Source organism: Scyliorhinus torazame, chromosome 10 (genome assembly GCF_047496885.1).
Source record: "Scyliorhinus torazame isolate Kashiwa2021f chromosome 10, sScyTor2.1, whole genome shotgun sequence".
In the NCBI taxonomy this organism is placed as follows: Eukaryota; Metazoa; Chordata; class Chondrichthyes; order Carcharhiniformes; family Scyliorhinidae; genus Scyliorhinus; species Scyliorhinus torazame.
Genome location: NC_092716.1, coordinates 45,574,846 through 45,591,850, shown reverse-complemented (window position 1 = coordinate 45,591,850; position 17,005 = coordinate 45,574,846). Strand labels below are relative to the sequence as shown.

At 45.9% G+C, this 17,005-nt stretch overlaps 1 protein-coding gene across 1 annotated transcript in view; it reads left to right on the top strand.

Moving 5' to 3' along the window:
• LOC140430530 (Fanconi anemia group A protein-like) overlaps window positions 1-17,005 on the top strand; it is a 179,264-nt gene that overhangs the window by 115,636 nt on the left and 46,623 nt on the right. The window contains 7 exon segments of the mRNA XM_072518055.1: window positions 179-249; window positions 1,570-1,669; window positions 2,088-2,287; window positions 6,649-6,745; window positions 9,119-9,289; window positions 11,489-11,562; window positions 12,239-12,367. Coding sequence (XP_072374156.1) covers window positions 179-249; window positions 1,570-1,669; window positions 2,088-2,287; window positions 6,649-6,745; window positions 9,119-9,289; window positions 11,489-11,562; window positions 12,239-12,367 — 842 coding nt within the window.

Below are 17,005 nucleotides of genomic sequence, written 5' to 3'. Positions count from 1 at the left end.
TCTTCTCTTCTGGAAATCCATTTGACTATACTGTGGTACGGTCAAAAATATTTGCTGTTTCTGCAGTCATAAGACGATGTAATGGTTGTAATTTGTGCTTCTAACAGATGCGAAGACAGCTCTGGAAAGGCAATAATCTATTTTAGGCTGTGCTGTAACTGTGTGTTTGCACTTGTAGGTCAGAGACCTTCTGTTGAAGAGCTTTTGTCAGACATTCCTTATAGCAACAAATTTCAACCCACCACAGAGGTAAGATGCTGCTGCAAATTAAACAGCATTGAACACAGGCAAATTGAAAGGCAGGAAAAATGCCTCTTCATTAGGAATCAATATTGGCATCAAAGTAAACCTGCTACTAAATGTGCTGGAAAGTAGCAAAAGACCTAATGTTTGCTGCATAGTGCTAGATTCCACTGTAAATATCTGTTGTCTCTCACTGAAAACTATTGCTGAAACATATATGTATATACTTGTACAGAGATTTAAAAAAAGGTCCAAATCTAATTTTGTTTCAAACATCAGCTTTGTTGTAACTGTGATGTACAAAGCCTGGTTCCAAACATGCTCTTGTTTACTTTAATATGTTAATTCAGTTTGATTCCATTGTATTCTATTTGATTTTTAAAAAACACTTACAAATTTGATGCTTCCCTGTTGACTAGCTCCCTCTTCACCCTAAATTAGGCACAATATCCTAACCCAGAATAATAATAATAATAATAATAACCTTTTATTGTCACAAGTATGAAGTTACTGTGAAAAGCCCCGAGTCTTATTCAAATATTTGTGTTACTCTAACCAGCTGCCATGAAGCTGTCTGTGTAACTTAGTGAGCCTGTTTAATGGTCGAACACCCTCATCTGAATCAGAAAGTTGTGAGTTCAAGTTCGATCCCAGAAAGCCGAGCAGAGAACCTGGGCTGATGCAATGTCGAGGGAATGACAGACTGTAAGTCTTTCAGATGAAGTGTAAAACTGAGGCTCCAAAAGCCCTCATCCCATGGCATTATTTCAAAACAGAGCAAGGGATTTCTCCCTAGCGTCCTGGTCAATATTTATTCATCGACCAATTCTACTAGAGAGACTAATTATCTAGCCACTAAATTACTGTGTGCAACTTGGCTGCTGTGTTTCAAATGGTGCACACACTCCAAATGAACTGTAAACATCAATGAGTACATTGATACAATGAGTACAATGAGTACAGTAAGACCAGGAGATATTCTAGTGCTTTGTAATCACCCCTTGTTATCCATTCTTCTCCTGTGTATTGTACAGTATTATAGTTTTCATTCAGAGCCATAAATACTTTACACTTAATGACACATACAGAAGAGATAGAAATAAACAAATCTACAAATGTTATAGATGTGAAATAAAAATACAAAATTTTGGCAACACATAATGGTTTCATCAGTTTCTGAAAAGTGGTTAACATTTTGAGTAAACTATCTAAGAGTAGTCCCATCAGGTTCTAGCCAAAATCTAGCATAACAATTGTCAGACGCTGCTATTTTTTAGTTTTTCCTTTTGTGCATTTTAAGTAGGTATGCATGTTTTGTTTTTACAGACAAGGTGAATGGGCCTCTCTGTTTGTGAAAATGTTGTGTGGCCACAGAAGATTTTTACATGCAGTTCTGACACGAGTTCTGCATCTGACCAGTAACCAGGTAAGAGAACAGCACATAGCCTCTTTCAAGAGTTGTGAAGTATTAAGAAAGGACACCAAAACGGGTGTATTTTCTCGCTGGAGGTGGCAATGGGACATTCACTTTCTTAACACACAAGCAAATTCACAAAGTTCAGACCTTCAGATGGTTAGGAATGTCAAAGTAATGAATAGTAGAATATTATTATTTAAGAAAATATTTTAAAACGAAAGAGTTTGTTTTCTGATCTATTTTGGTGATGTCATTATTTCCCCATGGCAACGTAAAATAATCTGTTGGCTACTGATTCATGTTCAGATTTCAGAACTTGTTCTATTAGCAATTGACATAAAAATCCTAATTAACTTATTCTATCTTGGAATTTATACAGGAGATTGTTTTGCACAATGAAAATCTATGGGTTTGTTATTTTTTTAAGGGTCCTTCGCTTGCTGATGTCCATATTTTAGGACTGGCTGCTTTCACAGTTCAGGTACACATCTTGGAGATCTCGCTATCACTGGTGAATTCCAGTGTACATTTAGCAGAGCCAGTCGGTAAAGAAGGGGTTTCCTTTGCCGAGTACCTAAACCAGTCCCTAACCTGTGGGACCAGAGAATTTGCAACATTCTGCATGAGGTAAGTGAAGAATGTGTGTTGTCCAGAGACGGGCCTGGTTTAAAGGGTCAAGCAGGAAGATCAAGGTAGGAAACATGCAAATTTGGCAAGACAAAAATAATAAATGTAGGTTTTCAGTGGGAATACACAGACGGATGTTGATGGGCAGGCACTAACACCACCTTTATGGCAAAACATACAAACTGTAAAACAAAAACAAATCTTTTAATGTTGTGCGTGTCATTAGAGAGCATACGGGGCAGAACCAATCTCGCTCCTGGCCATATTGGAACAGCTTGGCTAAACACTGATACCTACCCAGCAAAGCAGAAAGTTGCCCTGATATGTATTGTTTACCAAAATGACATATCCAGTCTAGTCCATTCCCATCCCAATCGATCATCAGTAAAGTGAGGGAAGGTTTATCAATGATGCTACCAAGTGGCACTGGCTGCTCAGTTTCGCCAGGGCCATTCTGTTCCAGACTTCATCACATCCTTGCTCCAAACAAGGACAAAAGAACTGAATGTCAGAGGTGAGGTGAGAGTGACTGCCCTTGACATCAAGGCAGCATTTGAGTGAGGAGCCTGAGTGAAATTTGAAGCCTGTGGGAACTGGGAAAATCTCCCCAGGGACTGGAGTCATACCTTACGTTGAGGAAGATACTGTGATTATTGAAGACAAAATATTTTCAGCCCCAGCACATCGTTGAAGGAGCTCTTCAGGGCATTGTCCTAGCTCAAAAGGTCTTTAGCTGCTTCATCAATCAATGATTTCCCCTCCACCGTAAGGTCAGAAGTGGGGATTTTTCTGCTTACTGCACAGCTCCATTCACAACTCCTCAGATAATGTTGCAGCATAAATGTGAACGGTTCCAGAGGGGCCCAGCCAACCACACCCACATGTTCTGGGCTTGCCCCGAGCTTGCTGGGTTCTGGGTAGCCTTCTCCGAGGCATTGTCCAAGGTTGTGGGGGTGAGGGTGAAGCCATGCCCAAATGTGGCGATCTTTGGGGTATCGGAGCAGCCAGAGCTATACATGGGGAAGGGGGCCAACGCCCTTGCTTTCGCTTCCCTAATCGCACGCCGGAGAATCGTGCTCGGCTGGCGATCAGCAGCACCACCCACAGCTGCAGACTGCCTCGCTGACCTCTCGGAATTTCTCCACCTGGAGAAGATTAAATACGCCATCCCGGGGTCAGAGAAAGGCTTCCTTGCTGCATGGTTCCAAAACCTGCTTGAGGCCAGCAACAACCAGTAAAGGGAGAACTGGAATGAGTAGAGAGGGGAAAAAACAAAAGACAAGGTGCAACTCTAGGGATGCACAACCCAGGGAGGAGGGGGGAGGGGGAGAAAGGAGGCAGAGAGTCTGAGACAGGCAAAGAGGGACAACACGGCGGAAGGGGGGGAGAACCTACCTCCCCTGCACCTCCCCCCCCCCCCCCCCCCCCCCCCCCCCTCATCCACCCAAAAAAAAAACCTGCATCAACCAGGGAGGATAGCAAGGGGGGGTGGGCGGGGGGAGAAGGGGAGGGGTTAGGGAAATGGGGTGCAGTGCGGGGGGGGGGGGGGCATGCCGAACTTGAAGGCAGCGAGTAAAGTAAGTTAAAAGCCTTTTTGCGTTACACTGTACAATAAATAAACACGAATATCAGTGTACATAATGTTGAAAATGCCAATAGAAATTTAAAAAAAAGATAATGTAGCAGCCTGTGTGCCAAGCAGCAAGAACAACAATAACTTGTATTTATGTATTGCCTTTAAAATTAGTGCAGTATAGAAATGTTATCAGACAAAGGTTGAAACTGAACCACATAAGGAGATGTTAGTGCAAGTGGCCAAAAGCTTGGTCAAAAAGATGGGTTTAAGGAGCCTGTTAAAAGAGCAAAGTGAGGGTAAGAGTTTTCTTTCCATTGCTTTAGAGCTTTGACAGCTGAAGCAGAGGCTACAAGACTGGACCCAAAATTTAGAAATTGAGCTACGAAGAAAATCCTGTTTCCTAGTATTTTGTTTCTTGAAAAAGATTAAGGGGCTGTTCGCTTCAAGATTTTCCAGCGTGCATTTAAATGGTGGCTTTATCTATGCTGTGAAGTGATGGTCTCGATCGGAAGTTAGTTCCCGAATGGAAGCCTTGATGAGGATAGAGTCTTACAGCATTTGGGTTGACGCCACGTGAAATATTAACTCCACTTTTACTGCTTTTGTAAACAGTAAGGAATCCCCAGAACGTTTTTTAAAACTGGTCTGTTTTTGATTTAAATGTTTGGAGGCTGTTCCAGACGTTATTTTTTAAGTAATTGACGTTTTCACGACAGAGAGGACAGCTCTGTGCTGCCTGTAAATGTGATCAAACATTCCCCTGAGTAGGAAGATTGCAGTTGAAACAGGCTGGACTGTATAAATCCAGCACTGGCTGCAAGTGATGTTGCAGCCGGCTTCACATTGGTAGCTGCAGTGTAAGTGCACCACCAGATAGATGCACACGATTTGAGGAGCAAAGATAGAGATTAATGATGCAGAACTCCAGAAGACCGGCACATCGGGGAGAATTTGCTTTGAAAGAGAAATGATTGACACGTGAAGCACCTTGTCAGTACCAGTGGTTGGACAGGAAGCTCGTGGGTTTGAGAAGAGAAGTAGACAGGTTCTCGAGGTATGAAAGGAATGCTTGTCATTCAGTTTTTAAATAATGGAGATATCTGACAGGAGAGAAAGGATGTTTCTCTTTAGCATTACCAATCCACCTGGGCAGCACGGTAGCACAAGTGGATAGCACTGTGGCTTCACAGTGCCAGGGTCCCAGGTTCGATTCCCCGCTGGGTCACTGTCTGTGTGGAGTCTGCATGTTCTCCCCATGTCTGCGTGGGTTTCCTCCGGGTGCTCCGGTTTCCTCCCACAGTCCAAAGATATGCAGATTAGGTGGATTGGCCATGATAAATTGCCCTTAGTGACCAAAAAGGTAAGAAGGGGTTATTGGGTTACAGGGAGAGGGTGGAAGTGAGGGCTTAAGTGGGTCGGTGCAGATTCAATGGGCCGAATGGCCTCCTTCTGCACTGTGCGTTCTATGCACCCTGCCCATTTTATGGGCAGCACGGTAGCATTGTGGATAGCACAATTGCTTCACAGCTCCAGGGTCCCAGGTTCGATTCCGGCTTGGGTCACTGTCTGTGCGGAGTCTGCACATCCTCCCCGTGTGTGCGTGGGTTTCCTCCGGGTGCTCCGGTTTCCTCCCACAGTCCAAAGATGTGCAGGTTAGGTGGATTGGCCATGCTAAATTGCCCTTAGTGTCCAAAATTGCCCTTAGTGTTGAGTGGGGTTACTGGGTTATGGGGATAGGGTGGAGGTGTTGACCTTGGGTAGGGTGCTCTTTCCAAGAGCCGGTGCAGACTCGATGGGCTGAATGGCCTCCTTCTGCACTGTAAATTCTATGATATTCTATGATATTCTATGTGCCAAATAAATAGTGTTATGGGCCAAAGTTTAAAAGCTCCAAAGTATATTATGGAGTTCTCCTGACCTATAACTGTTTATTGATTTTGGCTGGGATGAGCAGAAGAGCCAGCCTTCAGGTGTTATTCAACAGACATCTTAGGGTTTTCAATCGAAAAAACAAGCTTTATTCTAAGAACATAGTTAACATTTGTATAAATACACACAGCAAGAATTTTTATCAATTATGAACATAAAAACCCCACACAGCTACAGTAATCTATGTATAACTCTTAGTGAATTCCCCTTAGCTGTTCCAATTCAATAACAAAATCCAAGTAAAACCAGAATCCCCTTTTCGAAGGCGTGGCCCAGCGCACGGCTTTCTCACGGGTTTAAGACTGTTGTTATTGATAGTCTTGTTCCTCTTATCAAACAGCAGATTTGAATTCCTTCCAGAAAGCAGTTATCTCTTTTAAGTTACCAAGTAGTCTGGAACAGCTTTTAAAATGAAGATAGAGAAAAAAAAAATCACCTTTCAACCTGTGCAGTTCAAACCAGTCCAAACTCCCAAGTGAAAATAAAACTCACAGAGCCACAGCCCAGCTCTACCCACACAATGACATCACTGAAGACATGTGATAAGACAAAGGGACACTCACATGATAACAGACATAATACTTTACTGTGGCGTCCACGTTTCAGATATTAGGAAAGATTGTCATCTGATTACAATTACACTGTATTGTATAATAATGTATTAGCCACAATGCTGTACAAATCAGCATTTGATTTCAATCCCAGATGAAAGTATTAATGTTTCAGAAATCATTCCCATCCCTTAGTTTGGGAGTCATGAAAAGCTGTATCTGTGATCTGTGTGTACCTGTGTATGGAAGCTATTTGGGTATATGATCCATTGTAGTAGTTTAATGTTGCTCCTTTGTTCTGACAGGTTTTGTACAGCAGCAGTTGTTTATGCAGTCTGCTTATCTACCTCATCATCAATGGATAATAATAAACAATCTGTTCCTCCTGGGTTCATGCACAAGGTGAAACATTTTGTGAGCAAGTATATAGCTGTACTGCATCCTTCGATTTACTTTACAAGTCAGTCACTGCCTTCCTTTGGTTTGGATATGGAGTGCGGTTAATTTTGATTGTATATACTTTTAATGGGACCAATTGTGATTAGATAAAAAATGCAGTATTGTCTTAGCCAGAGTCCTAACACCTGAGGCTGGATTCTCCATTTGGGAGTCTAGTTTATCCCGCAGAGTTAGGATCACTCCTGGTCTGTGCATGAGCTGCCATTTTGTGTGAGCAGCCCAATACAGAGGTCCGGCAGTGGGCCCCCTACTCTTTTCCCCCCCCCCCAAAATGAAATTCCTGCCCCTCCCCCGACACAAATAGGGGCATATGCCCCCCCACCATAGGAATTATGGGTCACCCCCCCATCAGAGATCCCCATATTAGAGACCCCCATATCAGAGACCCCCTTCACGCCTAAATGCATCTCAAATACCTGGCTTCGAAGCTAACCACAATCAACAATGTTTATAAATATCTAGGAGATAAATGGTTTCATTTCCTCTTTTTCTCAGCAGATGGCACTTAACCTCTTTTGATGTGGTCTGGAATGGTCAATCATAGCTAGATGTTTATAAACATTGTCGTTAGCTTCAAATCAAGGTACTTAAGATATAGTCAAGCGTGAAGGAAAATGAAAACAAACAATCCCGACACCTGGCTGTTTGGAAGCTATTACCCTGTCAATTACAGCCCACTAAAAGTTATTTCTCTTTGAAAGTGAATAGAAGCCTTCCAGATCAAATGATTTGAGGAGGACGAAAGCCTTGTGATGTGTTTTGGCTTCCAATGAAGCCGAGGAGACCTGCGACAGCTGCTGCTTTCAACACTTCTGTCTGAGGCAGCAGGCAGCAGTACTTTTTCACTGTTTCTGCCAGGACTGCTCTTTAACATCAGGGGTGACTGATGGGACGATTTTGGTCGGGGAGGTCCCTGTTGGGGGATCTCTGATAGGGGGGGCAGATATTGTGATGGGGGAGATCTCTGATGGGGAGGGGATACTCTGATTGGGGGGGGATCTCTGATGAGGGGGATCTCTGTAGGGGGGAGCGCTGATGGGGCTCTCTGATGGGAGGATCTCTGATGGGGGGGCCCTCTGATTTGTCTTTTTATAGGGTTCTGATGGGGAGTATCTGTTGGGGTGTCTCTGATATGGGGTTCTCAGATTTAGAGGCCTCTGATATTGTAAGCGGGGGGCCCTCTAATGGACTTTAGGGGGTACCCATGTTACATACTTATCTCCTTGACCCACTGCGGGGTCCACTGCATCAGGGTCACGCTTGAAAATAGTTGCACCACACCATGCCCGTGCCAATCCAGGCCAGGAGGGCTGGAGCATCACGAGGGAGTGGAGAAACGGGCTTCCAGCTTGTTCATCCTCCCGCTGGCGATGGGTGTACAGCTCTCTGCCACTGCCAGTGGGGGACTGGAGCATTGGAACTAGATTAGCGCCGTATTTAGCCCAAGACTCGATTCTCCTCTGCCCCGGAACGCCACTACTGGCGGCAGAGAATCCACCCACTGATCTTTGCCCTGACAAATTCTAGTCATGTCAAAACAGTTGCTGAAGTGAACACATTGGCCTGGGTTTTGAGATCAGCAGTGAAGGAACGACATTTACAGCTGCCCAGATATTTTCATGGGAACTTTGCGGCGGCTTACAGTTACTCAGGATTCTACTCAGCGTGGTGTTCTGTATAGAGAATTTGTGCCCTGTGGGAGATGGGCGAAGAGCAATGAGGCTCTGCAATCAATTAGGTTGAAAACTCTCACTGAGCTATGCAAAGTCTAAACCAGGAATTATAAATTAGAACATTTAATTCAATATTAAATCAAATTTAGAAAGTGAAACAAAGCGAGGGAAAGAAAGATGGGATTAAGAGAGATAAAAGAAACAGAAAGAAAAACCTTTTATAAAAATGTTTTATTTTAATTTTTTTGACATCTCCAACAATAATTAAATTCAGAAGAAATGAGACAACCAGAAATGTTCTTCGACTGTAATCAAGACTTAACATGCTATAAAAATTCACTTCAACATGAATGTACCAGCCCTAACCTTTTCGGCTGATTATAATGAGTAATTAACAGGAAAGCACAACAAATGTGCACCTTTCATAGATGTTAATCCTGAAATTTTGATGTAACGTAAAACTTATGAAAGTGCAGAGCAACTTGGACGCAACTTCCAAATCTTTGCGCTTAACCGCGCGTACAAATACACAAAATTATTGTCCAATTTACTTCAGAATAATGGTGATAGCCTCAGCATTATTCCTTTTGTAAAATCTGGATCATGTATTCACGACAATGTTATTTATTTTTTTGGCTTTTAGCTACAGTATATAATTCCACGGCTGATTCCGGAGGCTCGGCAAGAACGGGGCGAAGTGCTGGATCCTACGTGGAACAATCTTCTAGGTCTCCCTATAAATTGGGCCACTGCTGCTCTCTCAGTATTTAAACACCCCACATTCAAGGAGCTTGTGAGGGTGAAAGACCTCCAGGTAACTGAATACGTAGCTCTCCAGACTGAATTTGTTCAGAGATATTGGATTAATAGGTAAAATGGCCTTGATGCACATTCTACAGATTGAGGTTTGAAACTGAAAATATACAGCGGTTTAAATTGGTTTTCGGCAGTAGTATCAAGCAAGTGATAAGCAAATCACAGTAGTATGCTTAATTGCAAGCTGTGCTATTTACTCCAGTCAAAAGAAGACAGTCGGACAGAGGTGCAAAGCAGACTCCCAATTTGCTATTCCCTCTTGAGCATCTGCCATCTTAATCACTCCATCATTGATAATTCAGCTGCCTCGACCCTAAACTCTGGAATAGCCTCCCTTCACCTCTCCACTTCTCTACCTCACTTTCCTTCTATAAGATGTTCCTTAAAACTTAGCTGTTTCAGCAAGCTTTGGGTGATCTGACATAATGGGCAAAATTCTCCCCCAACGGCGCGATGTCCGCCAACTGGCGCCAAAAACGACGCCAATCAGATGGGCATCACGCCGGCCCAAAGGTGTGGAATGCTCCGCATCTTTGGGGGCCGAGCCCCAACATTGAGGGGCTAGGCCGGCGCCGGAGGGATTTCCGCCCCGCCAGCTGGCGGAAATGGCATTTGTTGCCCCGCCAGCTGGCGGAAATGGTGTTTGGTGCCCCGCCAGCTGGCGCGGAAATGCGGCGCATGCGCGGGAGCGTCAGCGGCCGCCGACAGTTTCCCGCGCATGCGCAGTGGGGAGAGTCTCTTCTGCCTCCGCCATGGTGGAGGCCGTGGCGGAGGCGGAAGGGAAAGAGTGCCCCCACAGCACAGGCCCGCCCGCGGATCGGTGGGCCCCGATCGCGGGCCAGGCCACCGTGGGGGCACCCCCTGGCGTCAGATCGCCCCGTGCCCCCCCCCAGGACCCCGGAGCCCGCCCACGCCGCCTGGTCCCGCCGGTAAATACCAGCTTTGATTTACGCCGGCGGGACAGGCAGTTTCTGGGCGGGACTTCGGCCCATCCGGGCCGGAGAATTGAGCGGGGGGTCCCGCCAATCGGCGCGGCCCGATTCCCGCCCCCGCCCAATCTCCGGTACCGGAGACTAAGGCGGGGGCGGTGGCGGGATTCACGACGGCCAACGGCCATTCTCCGACCCGGCGGGGGGTCGGAGAATGACGCCCAATATCTTATCTGGCTCTATATTATGTTTTGTTTTATAATGCTCCTGTGAAGTGACTTTGGGGCTTTTTTTTTTTACATTAAAATTTCTATACAAATAAATATATATAAATATAAGTTACCAGGTATTTAACCCTTCAGATCAAGACTAATTAATTGCCAAAGGTTTCATCTGATGTGTGCACAGTTATCACCACATGTTTCTGTACCATTGAGCAACGTGAACTTTTGAGAAAATGTGACTAACAATATTTATGGAAGAAAGGGGCGGCACCGTGGCACTGCTGCCTCACAGCGCCAGAGAGCCAGGTTCGATTCCGACCTTAGGTGACTGTGTGTGTGGAGTTTGCACATTCTTCCCGTGTCTGCGTGGCTTTCCTCTGGGTGCTCTGGTTTCCTCCCACAGTCCAAAGACGTGCTGTGAGGTGGATTGGGCACTCTAAATTCCCCCTAGGTAGGGTTACGTGGACAGGGTGGAGGATTGGACCTAGGTAGGGTGCTCTTTCAGAGAGCTGGTGCAGACATGGTGGACCGAATGGCCTCCTTCTGCACTGTAGGGATTCTATGAAATCTATGAACTTCAGAAAATGGAATCGCATCAGTTACATGACGAAAGCTTTGTTACAGGCAGTACTTTTAACGTGTTTCTATATTAATGTACTACTGATCAAATTAATCAGTTTTCTGCTAAACTTGTCCAATAAAACGTTACGTTGAAAATATAGTGTGTGTGTATATATAATGTATATTGGCCCGAATCCTCCGGCCGTCGCTGGTGGTGGGATTCCCTGGTCTCGCAGGCAGCGCACCCCTGCTGCTGGTTCCCGGCGGCGTGGGGTGGCTTCAGTGTGAATTTCCATTGATAACGGCGGGAGTAGAGAATTCTGCCGCGAGTGAACAGCGTGATGCCTCCTGCAGCCGAGAAACACGCTGCTAGGAGGCCGGAGAATCACGCCCAGTATTATATATTAAGATGTAAGATATATATAAAACTGAATTGAAAAGAAAAAATCCTACGCAACTCTGGACCATTACCTCCTTTTGCAGTTAACGTTCCATGATTGGTTGATGTCTGAACTGGCCGTCCAACCAGACAAAGATCTACTATCTGATCTAGACAGGTGAATATCTTCATTGACTCTAAAATAAACTTGGAGGATTCTTTCTGCTCTCCCAGTATGTTGAATACCAAATAGTTGAATTCGTATCAGTTGTAAAAACTAAATTTAAAAAAAACACTTGGGGCTTGAAATTTGTCTCTTCCGGTGGTGTAAAATGGACAGTGTTGGATCTGCCATGCTTTCTGTGCGGTGTCTGATACTTCATTCTGTTGTTTGCAATGGAACTGAATATAAGATGCTGTGAATAACGGACATCCGATCCCCATAATGAATTTCTATAGCCATGTGTTTTGACGAAGAGATGTACGTTTAAAGAGTGCAGTAGTAGTCTCCACCTAAAATGAATAAATGGCCATGTTTTAAACAGTAATAGAGCATTATATAGTAAAAAAAACAATTGGTGTTTCAAAGATGACTCTACCCATTGCTCATTTTTATAACTAACTTTACAGTGATCGATAGATTTTAAATGTCATCCTCTTCCAGGCTTAATAATTTTTGGTGATCTGTTAAATACCAAAGTAATTTTGTGTTACTTCCAGAATCTAATACTTTTGACATTTTGGAAAATGTTAACGTGTTGTGTTTGACTTGTTCTGTGATTGTTGCCAGTCAGGTACACTGGGCATATTTGAATGAGGTTGTAATTATGAACTGTTCTATGCTTCAATTACAGGCAAGATTATCAGCATTGGGCCTGTTACCAACTGTATCTGCCATCTCCCCCTTCCGCAGGAGGATGTGGAGGAGATTTAGTGGTGGCATGCAGGATTATTATCAATGCGTTAATGGATTTCAGTAAAAGGTATGTTTTTAACATATTTGTGTAGTGATTGTCTCTGCATTCACAAGATGGTTTCATTAAAAGCGGCCACATCCATTTCCTTTTTAGTTTATCCCTTACGCTCAGCCCCTCCAAAACCTTGACGACAGACCAACCCTCATTATCCAATGTCCCTATCCGCCCCCACCGAGGTGCAAGGATTATCATTTTAGAACAGCTGCTGGAAATCGGGATTAAAAACAACGTGTGGGAATCGCTTTGAGGAGAGAGAAACAGAGTTGATGGTGTAGCCACCTAAAATGGCTGATTCCCGATTAATTTGGCCAAAACCCGATATAAAATGGCTAACCGAAAAGGCTGATGGGAAAAGCAACCAACAGGACACAAACGGACAGCTGCAGACAGAATAGTGTATTCGGCTCTGGGGAAGTCGGCCCAGATCGATACCTACGACTATTAGCAGCACATCAACACAGACATCTGCAGTTTAATCGGCTATCCCCGGGAACAATTGCAACATATTCGCAATTGAATGCCGGGCCAGACCTGTCGGCGCCTGCAGTGGCTGAAACAAAGACAGGTGAACGACCACCCCCCGATCGAGGAATCGCCCCATTATTGGAGCATATCGAACCCAGTGATTGTGAACAAGTCCAATCACTTGGGACTCAGGGTCAAGGGCCGCCCCGAGAGGCGGGAAGCCCCTGGGCCCTATAAATTGAGGGGCCAAGTTCAGATCTCTCTCTCTCTCCCTTCTTCTGCTCGCAACCTTCGCAAGAACATCGACCAGAAACTGTAAGTTTGACTCCAGCGATCGCTACCCGATAGAGACTCCTAGCCATCGACTCGTATCAGCCTTTTGAATCCCGCAGGCCAGATCCAATTCGATAAACCATTTGTTTTGCTGACCTGGTGGGCCATCCCCAAAAGTTAAGTATTGGCCAGTAGTGGTAGGTTTTGATATAGATAGTAGGATTATTGTGTAAGTATTTATTGCTGTACATAATAAATGACCATTGATTTCAATCTTACAAAGCGGTGTGCTGACTTATTAATCATAACTCGAGCTTGAACCACGTGGCGGTATCCGAAAGATACCTGGCGACTCATGAGCAAAGGTGACATAATCAGAGCTAATAAAACTAAGGCTAATAAGAGCAACATAATTGGCGACTCTGCCGGGACCCGACATAGAAATGGAAACCCACTCCGGGAGAACCCCAGAAATTTGAATAGAATCCAATTGGAAACAAAAACAAAAAAATCCACAAGTGTTCAAGCAGTACTGGTTAATAATTCACAATTCGGAAGTGTGTGTATGCATGCGTAACTAACAGGGTTGTAAGGTAAAACTGATAGATTTTGTTGCGTCAAAACTGTCAGAAGTCGGTATTTTCGGAAATTAGCGCAAGCCGTACCCGCATCTACGACACCACCTTACCCCCCTGTTCCAAATTTGAACGTAGCAAGCAGATAAGAGAGATGGCCATGCATGCAATGCAACGCCTCATGAACCCCGTAGAATTTGCGGTCGCACCGATCAGCAGCATTAAAGTGGGACAGTGTCCCATTTGGGAAGTGGAAATTCGGAAATTTCTACAGGGCAAAGGATGGCCCGTGTGGAGCGGTTTCTGTAATAATGACGACTCAGGTCCCGGGAGTATAGGGCATACTTGGCGGGAGAACATGAGTGAAATTCATAAGAAAAGCTTAGCGAAAGCGCGCAAGCCGATGGCAATCGTGTCCTGCATGGCACAATTGCGAGGCCCAGAGGAGGTCGTCAGGACGCTCTGGAAAGAAATAGAAGGCATACATCGTATGAGTAAAATCGATGTATGCAAGATGGAGAAAGAGAACCTGGAATTGAAAAGGCAGTTAGAAGCCAAGGACGAAGAGGTGGCTGACGCCAAACGGGGTCACCACTCTTGTCTGGCGCATTTAAGCAGTTTTCAATCCCAGTATGAGAAGGCTTATCAGGACACGCAGCGTGCAGTCCTGGTTAAGAAAGAGACAGAGAAGCAGGTGGAGACGCTACAGAAGCAATGTAGTGATCTCAAGGCAGCCTTGAGAGCGCTCCACGCTGCAACCACGGATCAAAGGCAGAGTACCTTAGACCATGCAAAGTGCCGAAAGCAAATTGCAGACCTGCAATCAATGCTTTCTGTCCAAAAGGGATTCCAAGAAACCTTTGGGGAAAGTTTAGAACAGGAAGACGGCCCTGATTGGGAAGAATTGCAGGAGACAGCGCAGAGATATGCTAAAATCACACCGTTCCTCCCCGCTTCAGACCCACACCATTTCTTTGCCACCGTCAAACACCAGGCGACCTTGTACGGCCTGGATGAGAAAGAGCAGGTAAAGCCCACAGTCCTCAGCTTAGACCCATCGGTCGCAGCAGCCCTTCCCGACCCACAGAACGTAGGAGGAGGCACCCTTGCAGAAATGCATACCGCGATCCTGGATGCGATCGGGTATAACCGGGGCGACCCCGTAGATGGCCTAAATAAGTGCAGACAGGAAAAAGTCTGAACACCCCACAGCGTTCGCAGGACGCTTGTGGATTCACTTTGAAGCCGTTTTCGGAAACGTAGACCGTCCCCATTTGTCCGCAGACAATATGGCCAAATGGACCTGCACCCTTACCTCCCATGCCACGGAAGCAGGACAGAATGCCTGTAGTAATTATGACCCCTAGGAGGAGGCTCATAATGAGAAGTGGGTGGTCAAAAGATTGTCCCGCGTTTGGGAACAGTCGGCTCACAATAAACCCGCTGCTAGAACCCCCGAGGAAAAGCAAGCCGCCGCAGACGTGCAGGCAGTAAGAACCACTCTTCACAACCCCGCCTGGGTAAACGACGGAAAGAGCAGCCCCCCAGCAAAACCGCAAGAATGCTACAATTGCGGACAGTTGGGACATTTTGCCAAAGAATGCAATGCCCCTAAAAAGCCACAGAGAGCCCAACAGACAGGCACTCTCAATAAGAAAAAGGCAGAGCCCATACATAGCGTTAGCGCCCAGTCGGATCAGACAGACTTGACCGGAACGGACTGACGGTGTCCAGGCTCCCCCAGTTGGGTCTGCGATACCCTTTGGGATAGGTCAGGATGACCCGTAGTCGCAGCAAAGGTTAGGGGACAGCCGATCGAGCTTCTCTGGGACACAGGAGGGTCCAGCATCACCTTAAATTCCTCCACCCTTGGTAAGGACACGTGGCCCATTTTAGCCACCATCACCCTCAGCGGCTTCACAGGCCACTCACAGCAGGGACACATCACAACCCCTGTACCCATCCAAATCGAAACCATTAACACAAAACACCCCGTAGTTTTAGTCGACCTGCCCCCAACAGCAGAGCACATCACATTTTGGGGATCGACTTCATGAATTCTCACCACCTCTCTTTCGATCCAGTCAACCAGTGTGTCTGGAAGATGGCGAAATCCGCTAGAGCCCCCGCAACACTCAATATAGGGGACTATATGAACAAAATTAGCGCAGTAGGCGAGTTTTGGTTCAACCCCACCACACTCAGCACGGACCGACATAGGGCAGTCCTGCAAAAAAACAGGGCAGCATTCGCGACCCACAAGCACGACTGTGGATGGATGACTGGTTCCATACAAATAACAGGACCGGACCCTAGACCCCAAAAGCAGTACGGATTCCCCCTAGAAGCAGAGGGAGAAATCCTAAAGGTTATAGAAAGTTTATTAGAGTAGGGCGTCCTAAGATCGGTAGCCTCAACTAATAATGCCCCGATTTGGCCAGTAAGGAAGCCCGACGGATCATGGCGCTTGAGCATAGATTATCGGGAACTTAATAAGGTCACCCCCGTAGCAGCCCCCACCGTTGCAACAAGTCCCGAGACCATGCTCAAACAGGGACTCCATGCCCGATATTTCACGGTTTTGGACGTCAGTAATGGATTCTGGTCCATTCCATTGGCAAAGGCGTGCCAGTACAAATTTGCCTTCACTTTCCGAGCGCAGCAGTACACGTGGACCTGCCTGCCACAAGGCTTCCACAACTCCCCCTCCATTTTCCACCGACAGCTGGCAAATGGACTAGCGAAATTTTCTCGCCCCGAATGTCTGGTACAGTATGTAGACGATCTACTACTGCAGACAGACACAAAGGAAGAGCACATTAAGCTTCTGTCCGAACTCCTGGAATTACTACATTCCATTGGCTGTAAAGTCAACCCCAAAAAGGCCCAGATATTGGACGAAAAGGTGGTATATTTGGGTACTATCATCACACACGGCAAACGCGAGATTGAGCACAAAAGAATTGACTCGATCGCTAAATTGCCCCTTCCCCAAAACTTTTCAGCCCTCCGGTCGTTTTTAGGACTGGTTGACTACTGCCGAAACCACATTGACGGTTTCGCCAGCAAGGCAGCGCCCCTCTCAGAGCCCCCTGGGAGTGGCTTCCGCAGCATACGGATGCTGTGGAATCATTAAAACAAGCGCTCATAGCCGCCCCCGCACTACAAGTTCCCGACCCGCTTTCCCCTTACGCCATAGAGGTAGCGACCACAGACCGCACCCTTTCAGCCGTGCTCCTGCTGGAACGGCATGACCAGCTAAGACCCGTGGCTTATGCCTCCCGACTTTTAGATGCTGTGGAGCAGGGATTCTCAGCCTGTGAGAGGCACC